The sequence below is a fragment of the Anolis sagrei genome, chromosome 6 (assembly GCF_037176765.1).
Source record: "Anolis sagrei isolate rAnoSag1 chromosome 6, rAnoSag1.mat, whole genome shotgun sequence".
In the NCBI taxonomy this organism is placed as follows: domain Eukaryota; kingdom Metazoa; phylum Chordata; class Lepidosauria; order Squamata; family Dactyloidae; genus Anolis; species Anolis sagrei.
Genome location: NC_090026.1, coordinates 7,271,663 through 7,280,546, shown reverse-complemented (window position 1 = coordinate 7,280,546; position 8,884 = coordinate 7,271,663). Strand labels below are relative to the sequence as shown.

The window sequence follows — 8,884 nt, the reverse complement described above, 5'->3', positions numbered from 1 at the left end:
TGGACTTCAACTCCCACGATTCCTAACAGCCTCAGGCCCCTTCCTTGATATGTTTTCCTTTGAGCACAGAGATGAATATGGTTGCCTTTTATTGACATGTACAATAGACCAGGTATGGGCCAACTTGGGCCCTGGGGGTGTTTTGGACTTCAACTCCCACCATTCCTAACAGCCTCAGCCCCCTTCCTTTTCCGCCTCAGCCACTTAAGCGGCTTAAGCGGCTGAGGGGGAAAAGGAAGGGGCCTGAGGCTGTTAGGAATGGTGGGAGTTGAAGTTCAAAACACCCCCAGGGCCAGAGTTTGTCCTTGCCTATTACAGAGGCTGGCCAGCCAGCCATAAACACTTCAAACTCTTCTGGAGGTTAAGTTTGGCACTATGGATGAAAACATGTGCATGATTGTTAAATGTGCAGATTCCCTGCTGATGCAACAGCCAAAGGACTCCGCTGGAGGGCACCAGCATGCCGCAGGAGACCACCCTCTTGTTAGAACAGGAACCATTATGAATGGAGACAAAGGGCAAAGATGAAGAGGGGAAATCTGGGAAGGAGGAAGGGCACAAAACCAAGCCCCTGCCCCAGATATTTCAATCCTTTCCCTTCCTCTGGCTGCAGTCATCCATATTCTGCTGAAAAGCACTTGTGCATCAGTCTTGCAGGTTTCATAGGGTGATTCCCTCCCACAGTGTGATCCTAAAAAAGTTCTCTTCCTCTGGACCAAGTGCCCCAGTTCTTCAAAAAGGCTTCTTCTTCAGTCCAAAGACTGAGATGAAGAGCAAGACCTCAATAGCAGCAGGTAATGCGCTGGAAGGGGAAAGGACAAAGAAGGGAAAGGTCAATACCTACTTCATGGGCAGAGATTAAACATGCCCGCCTGTGGAGTATTATAAGTGCATTCTAAAACATACACAGAGAGAAAGAGCTAGGAATCTACCTGCAGAAGCCCATGATGTACCAGTAAGTGACAATCTCCCAGCGTTCAAAGACGAAAAAGGAGAGGCAGATGGAGGCGCTACAGTGAGCAGCCAGAGCTGATGCAGTCAGTCAGGGAAATTGTTGTTTTATTGAGGGTGGCTGGGTCTGTGAGACTGAGCAACCTGTGCTAGACTGAAAACCTTCACTACCCATTTTGAGGGGAAGAGGAAGAACTGGCACCCACCCAGCACTAAATGTGGAAAGAGGGCTCTCTTTTGAACATGAATTATATCAACAGTACCTTCATAACAGCAACTAGATGAGATGGTTCAAGATATCCAAAGGGTTTACAATGGTTATTAGTTACACTTGGGGCCGTTCCAGAAAAGCCCTATATCCCAGGATCTGATCCCAGATTTTCTCTTTATCCCAGACTATCTGGCAGTGCGGACTCATATAATCCAGTTTAAAACAGAAACCCTGAGATCCAATCCTGGGATATAGGGCCTGTCTGGAAGGGCCCTCAGATTCCTTTGGAGACCATGTTTTGTCCTAGGTTCCCCCCAGAAGCTGAACAGTGGTTTGAATATAGGGAGTGTGGTGGGCTTCTGTCTGTCAGCTCCAGCTTCTCATGTGGGGACATGAGAGAAGCCTCCCACAGGATGGGAAAACATCCGGACGTCCCCTGGGCAATGTCCTTGCAGATGGCCAATTCTCTCACACCAGAAGCAACTTGCAGCTTCTCAAGTCACTCCTGACACAGAAAAAAAGTTCATGGAACTGACCTGCAAAAGGCAAGGATCCACCAGTAGAGGTTGCTGTCCCACTGCTCAAAGAGGAAGAAGAGTAAGGTGATGGCAGCAGATGAGTGAGCAACAGTGGCTGCAACAGTGAAGGATGCTCAGTCAGGGAGCAACAACAGTCAACGCTTCACAACAACCCACCCTCAAAGTCCTAATGGGGTGGCTGTAAGGTTTGAGGAGTGGGCTGCTACAGAAGCTGCATTTGGCAGTAAGCTATAATCACAACCACAGGAACAGAATCAGTGGTTGTGAGCAGAAGTATGTCCATGCTAACGAAGGTGAGGATTCTGGTTGCTTCACCGCCTCATGATGTCCACTGGCACTTATCTCACTCCTGGATCTACCAATTTCAAATTGGTATCAAAGCTGGTTCTCTACACTTGGAGTCAACTCCCTCAGGCTATAAACAACCTGGTTTGTGCATCTAACTGCCCTCTGTATGGATGTATCTTCTCCACTCTCATCTAGCTTCTGCATTCTCCTCTACCATTCGTAAAGGATACAGAGAAGGCTTTGCATGTCGTTGAACATGGACACCCCAGAGAAGAAGCCAGCCAGCTCCACCACAAACAGGCCAAGGGTTACCGAGAGCGCCACCACCAACCTGGAGAGGGAAAACCACAAGAAGGGATGTTTCTCATTTTTCTAAAGCAGGCATGGGTAAACTTCAGCCCTCTGAGTGTTTTGGACTTCAACTCCCACCAGCTGTTAGGAATTTTAGGAGTTGAAGTCCAAAACACCTAGAGGGCCCAAGTTTGCCCATGCCTGTTCTAAAGAAACCTAACATTTTTTCTTGATCTTGCTTCAAGCAACCAATCTCTGCTAGCCTCTCTTTCTCTGTCTAATGTTCATATGCACAGACACACAGAAACAGCACGAAACTGCTGAGGAAAGGAAAGTACATTCTGTACATGATTCCACAACATGAACAGCCATTTCAACATTAACTGGGACTGGATCTACACTGCCACATAATCCAGATTATCAAATCAGACAATCCACATCATGTGCTTTGAATTGGATTATATGAGTCTATGCTGCCATATGCTTCAAAGCAAATCTGATTTTTCTATAGCAGTGGGGATGGGGCTTCAGTTTCCTTTCTCTCCTTACCTCCCCCTCCAATTTCATTTATTATTATTATCACTATTAGTAAAACACACAATCATAAACATGGGTTTTTATCCAGCTAGTGAGGGATATGCCAGTGGGGAGATAAATCTACTCTGTGTTTTAGTCTGAACTTTAAAGTGTTCCTGGAGTTAGTCCACCACTATGGATAGCCCTGAGGTGCTTATATATGGCAGCCACTGTGCAAATCACAGGGATACAGGGAGGGAAGTGCTACACTTTTTTTTCTTTGTATTTATTCCAAGTTCATTCATTTATTTTTAATAATTGAATTCTGTCTTGAGCCATCTAAGTCAAGGTTCCATGCAGAAAAGCAGTTAGTTCTACAGACTCTGGTCTTAGAGAAACTACATATGTATTACAAAAGACAACTGAAGAAGGAATAGCCCCCCAGGCAAGGTACTTACTCTGTGTCCCGATCCTCAAACTCCTCGTAAGTGCACTGGAGGGGTAATGAAGCTCGGACATTGTTTTCCTAGAAGAGAGACTATGTGTTGGTTTGGCACAAGGAACCAGGCACTAGTAAGCCCTATTATTCCTTTTGTGTGAGGCATTACTCTCACTCCCATAAGAACCCCCCCCCCCCCATGTTGTACTCCAGAGCAGGAACACCTCTGACTTTAAACACCAGCTTGGTAAAATCAGCAAGCAGTTATTTAAGGAATAAATTTAAGCAAAACAATAAAAATGGTCAAAACAGTATAGTCCCAAGATAATCAATAGTCCATGAGCTTCAAGGCACAAGGTAAAACACAATATTCAAAGGTACAAAATCCACAGAACAATGCAGCATGAAAATCCAATACACAAATCAGGAGCCTGACAAAACTTGGAACATGAAATTAGGAATACGTAGAAACAAGACCGTTATAAAATTCCAATGTTGACGAGACTGACACAATTCTTTCCCTTGTATCCATATAAAGCTTTTCCTGACTCCTGAACCAAAAGTAAAGCATTTCTCTTGCTCTTACAACCAGATAAGGATTTCTTATCTCTCTTTTCCTGCAGACGAATTGACTTTTGTTGTGCCTGAGAACTATGCCTTTGTTTACAAAAGTCTTGCTTTCTATCTTCACTCTCATTAAACTCTGCACTTCACAATTCATCTTCAGAAGACAGTTTCTCAGAGAAAGACTGTTGAGGGCCTCTCCTAGGAATGTGACCTTGTGAATCTGCAGGAGACACCTCAGCAAACCCTCATCCCCATTGCCAACAGAACCAGGCCCAGAAAACCCTTCACCCTGATTCCCATTATGAACATCAGACACAATTATAGGTTGAACTACAACACCCTAGAAGATACAGATTGAGATCTGCTGAAGGGAGAAGCCAGGCAGTCTGACGACACAACCTGTTCCAGTTGCTTTGGGCTCTTTCATAAAGCATATCTCACTATGTTTGTACCATACACAGAGTATGAAAAGGGGGGAAACCTTTTCTGGAAGTTGTAATCTTCCCAGTAGTTCTGAGAACAGATGGCCATTTCCTCCTGCACCCCGGACTAACCCCTGACATCTTATTTCTCAATATCCTTCACACCTATTAGATCTTCTGGAGAGATTGTTCTTGAAGTAGCTCTGTGTGGGAAACATCTAAGAGGCAGAAAAGAAGGCCGGAAAATGTTCAATTTCTACTTTATTTGAGAAATCCCCATTACTGCTCAGAGAAGAGGCAAAGCCTCTTTGCACATCTCCTGTCTCAGTGTGAATTTCAGCTAGATTGGCATAGAAAAACTGAGCATCTCCAGCTGTAATGCCAATAGTGCACAGAATATTATTCTCAGCTCAGTGCTTTGGAATCACAAGTGTAATTTTACAAGGTTTTTAGCATTATTTGTCAAAGAATGATGGTGCATCATCAATCTACAAAACTCAGGATTCCATGGTATGATGCCATGACAGTTAAAGTGGTGTCAAAGTGTAGATCAGGCATGGGGAAACTTTGACATTCCGGACATTTTAGACTTCAACTCTCACAATTCCTAAAGGCCGTTGGGAATTGTGGGAGTTGAAGTCCAAAACACCAGGAAAGCCAAAGTTTGCCCATGCTTGCTGTAGGTGCAGCTTAAATTCTGACATTGTTGCTATAGGTCTCCAAGCCAATCCCAGTTTATAGAAACCCCATCCTAGAGTTTTCTCAGCAAGTCTCATGCGGAGGAGGTTTGCCATTCCTTTCCTCTTAAATACCAAGATCACCCAGCAGTTTTCATGGCTAAGTAGGAATTCAAACCCTGGCCCTGAGTCATATTCAAATACCCACTCCACTTGAGACTAGGACACGGACCAATGGGTTCTAATTGCAGGGGAAAAGATTCCACCTAAACATTAGGAAAAACCTGGTGATAAGAGCTGTTCAACAATGGAATATGCTGCCTCAGAGTGCAGTGGAGTCTCCTTCTTGGGAGGTTTTTAAGCAGAAGTTGAGTGGCTATCTGTCGGGAGGCCCTCATTCTGTGTTCCTGCATGGCAGCGGGCTGGACTGGATGGCTCTTCCAACTATGATTCTACTATACAACCCCATTTGCTCTCCCTGGTCACTGACATTCAACATCACTAGATGAATTGCCAATCTGTCCGGGAAGGGAAGGTGTTTTGCTGAAGTTCACTTGAGGGAGGCATAATTCATTTTCACACAGGAGGAGGTCTTTAAAAAGCACAAACAATTGGAAGCACATTTGAGGAGGCTGGAATGGCAGCCCAAGGATGGGGATGGGTCTCTCACCCTTGACCAAAAGATGGTGATCACGATGACCAAGTGGGCCGTGATGGTCAGGAACCGTGCGGGTACCACTCCGCTGACCAAAGGCATTCTCTCCAAGCATCCAAAGGGCAATGCAATCCTGTCAACAGAAAGGACAAGAAAAAAACAAACAAATCACTACAAAGTGTTAGCATGGGATGATAGGTGCTAATAATAATAATTTTGTGTGATTGGTGTGGACTTGGCACAAACTTTTAAGTGGACATGATAATCCTATCCTAGTTATATTTTACCTTGTCCACATCAACATATTTTCAATTTTAATCTATTACATTTGGCCCGGCCATTTTTAAAATTGTTTATGTCACTATTGACTGTTTTTTGTTTATGCGATTTATATTATTTGTATTTGATTGATTGATTGCTTATTGATGTTGTGCTTTGATATTTTGTTTGATGTACTTTGGGCTTGGCCTCATGTAAGCCGCATCGAGTCCCTTGGGGCGATGGTAGCGGGCTACAAATGAAGATTATTATTATTATTATCATCATCATCATCCCCACACCATGTCCGTCCCAGTACAGATCTGTCCTCATGATGCACTTTCTCTCATCCCTTAGTGAAGGTCAACCACATTGTTCGCCCTTCTGAGTTCTCCCCCAGATACACAATATTCCATTTACCTAATCTCACCCAGGGTTTTATCAATTTTATCCTGTGCATTTCGCCTGCCCACTCTGTTTTTATTCTTCCACTATTTTATTTTGTGTTTGTTTATTGTGTATTTGTTTGTATTTTATTTATTTATTTATTTATTTACGACATTTATATGCCGCCCTTCTCACCCCAAAGGGGACTCAGAGAGGCTTACAAGATATATATACATACAATATATTATATTATTAGCATAGTACAATATAAGTATTATATATTACTATATTGTACTATACTATTATATTATAATATTAGTAGCAATATTACATGTAATATAAAATATATAATTATAATATATTTTACTTTGTTATTATTATTTGCTATTGTATTTTACTTTGCTGTACTGTAATCCTTGGGCTTGGCCTCATGTTAGCCACCCCGAGTCCCTTTGGGGAGATGGTGGCGGGGTATAAATAAAGTTTATTTGTAAAACTTAAAACATCCTTGTAAGTTAAAACTTGTGCGCCAGCTGCGCCTGTACCTTGGGAAGTCTGACTTGGCCACGGTAGCCCACGCTCTGGTTACATTCTGTATAGACTACTGCAACACTTTCTACGTGGGGTTGCCTTTGAAGACTGTTCGGAAGCTTCAAATGGTCCAACGTTCGACAGCCAGGATACTGACAGGAGCGGTGCTCAGGGAGCATACAACTCATCTGCTGCGCCAGCTCCACTGACTGCCAGTTTGCTACCAGGCACAATTCAAAGTGCTGGCATTAGCTTATAAAGCCCTAAACGGTTCTGGCCCAACTTACCTGTCCTAATGCATCTCCTTCTATGAACCAGCTAGGACGTTAAGATCATCTGGGGAGGCCCTGTTCTCGGTTCCACCTGCATCACAAGTACGTCTGGTGGGGACAAGAGACAGGGCCTTCTCAGTGGTGGCCCCTTGGCTGTGGAACGCTCTTCCTACAGAAATTAGATTGGCCCCCTCCCTATTGGCATTTTGGAGGAAAGTGAAGACCTGGTTATTGGAGCAGGCATTTAAATAGGCAGTGTAATGAATATAGGAATATGGAACAACGGATGATGAGATTGGATCTCGATTCTACTTATGAGACGCTAACGAGATGTTATAGCTATGTTTAATTGATTGTTTATTATGTCATTGTTTTAATTGTTTTTTAACTGTTTTTATGATGTTGAGCATTGAATTTTGCTATTGTTAACCGCTTTGAGTCGCCCAAGGGCTGAGAAAAGCGGTATATAAATGAAGTAAATAAATATTATTATTGTTGTAATAATAATAATAGTTGTTATTGTTATTATCATTATAATAACTCGCTCCCTCAAAAACAAAACAAAGCCTTGCACCTGAAGACACTTGACACATTTAAAACCTGCCAATTAAACATAGAATCAAAGAGTTGGAAGAGACCTCATGGGCCATCCAGTTCAACCCCATTCTGCCAAGAAGCAGGAATATTGCATTCAAATCACCCCTGACAGATGGCCATCCAGCCTCTGTTTAAAAGCTTCCAAATAAGGAGCCTCCACCACACTCCGGGGCAGAGAGTTCCACTGCTGAACGGCTCTCACAGTCAGGAAGTTCTTCCTCATGTTCAGATGGAATCTCCTCTCTTGTAGTTTGAAGCCATTGTTTCGTGTCCTAGTCTCCAAGGAAGCAGAAAACAAGCTTGCTCCCTCCTCCCTGTGGCTTCCTCTCACATATTTATAAATGGCTATCATGTCTCCTCTCAGCCTTCTCTTCTTCAGGCTAAACATGCCCAGCTCCTTAAGCCGCTCCTCATAGGGCTTGTTCTCCAGACCTTTTATCACTTTAGTCGCTCTCCTCTGGACACATTCGAGCTTGTCAACATCTCTCTTCAATTGTAGTGCCCAGAATTGGACACAATATTCCAGGTGTGGTCTAACCAAGGCGGAATAGAGCATGGGGAGCATGACTTCCCTGGATCTAGACACTATGCTGTACAAACAGTACAATCTGCTTAAATTCCCTCTTCTGTATAACCATTCAAGGCCTAAGAGGCCTGTCCTTTATTTCAACTACAATTCCTAATGGAATTCATCATATTAATTAATGAACCAATTAATTAATAGAGCCCCATATCCTCCCCACTTTACTCACCTATTGTTTTGGCGGGAACATTCAATTTTTCCCCAGGGCTCGATTTTAAGGCCTCAACTCTAGGCCGCGCCGTTGCCCATAGCAACCGCTTGGGAGGCTTGTTCTGTTCTGTTTTGCCCGCTTCCTAGAATATCGCGAGATTTTACCAAGCGTGACGAAGCCTAGTCGACCATATTGACTGTGGGTAAATGCCCATCCTCTTAACCTCTTGCTTGCCATTTCGTTCCTCTCAAAGGAAAAGGCTCTTTTCCAGTTGCTGAGATTACTGATTACTATTTCTCAGGAGGAGGATTAATGCAGTTTGACTTTAATAATAGTAAATAAATAAATACTTTGAAACAATGGTTTTAAACTAATAATAAATACCTTTAAGTGCCATTTCACAAACGCTCTGGAATCCTGGGATTTGTAGTTTTGGTAGGGCACCAGCCCATTTTAGCAGGAAGGACTTTTAGTAAATAATAGTACATAAATAAATACTTTGAAATAATGGTTTTAAACTAATAATAAATACTATTAAGTGCCATTTCA

At 43.1% G+C, this 8,884-nt stretch overlaps 1 protein-coding gene across 2 annotated transcripts; it reads right to left on the bottom strand.

The window, feature by feature from the left end:
* Positions 1-214: 214 nt before the first annotated feature.
* TMEM107 (transmembrane protein 107) lies at positions 215-8,489 on the bottom strand. Of its 2 annotated transcripts, none has more exons than XM_060779942.2 (6): positions 8,354-8,489; positions 5,572-5,689; positions 3,255-3,322; positions 2,220-2,320; positions 1,699-1,795; positions 215-802 (listed from the first exon to the last, which is right to left on the bottom strand). In XM_060779942.2, exons 2-6 carry the CDS (start codon positions 5,656-5,658, stop codon positions 733-735), a joined length of 423 nt encoding a protein of 140 aa, XP_060635925.1. In that variant the 5' UTR covers positions 5,659-5,689; positions 8,354-8,489; the 3' UTR covers positions 215-732. The 2 variants fall into 2 exon arrangements, with proteins under 2 accessions (XP_060635925.1, XP_060635924.1); XM_060779941.2 differs by lacking the exon at positions 1,699-1,795 and adding an exon at positions 933-1,029 and having other exon boundaries at positions 218-802; positions 8,354-8,488.
* Positions 8,490-8,884: the final 395 nt, after the last annotated feature.

What these genes read in the sequence shown, in the direction of transcription:
- TMEM107 (XM_060779942.2), bottom strand. Translation starts at nt 5,658, where the DNA reads ATGCCTTTGGTCAGCGGAGTGGTACCCGCACGGTTCCTGACCATCACG. An exon ending in CGACATGCAAAGCCTTCTCT is followed by an intron (nt 1,796 to 2,219) that starts GTATCCTTTACG and finishes TCACTGTTGCAG; the next exon opens with CCACTGTTGCTCACTCATCT. An exon ending in TGGATCCTTGCCTTTTGCAG is followed by an intron (nt 803 to 1,698) that starts GTCAGTTCCATG and finishes TTCCCCTTCCAG; the next exon opens with CGCATTACCTGCTGCTATTG.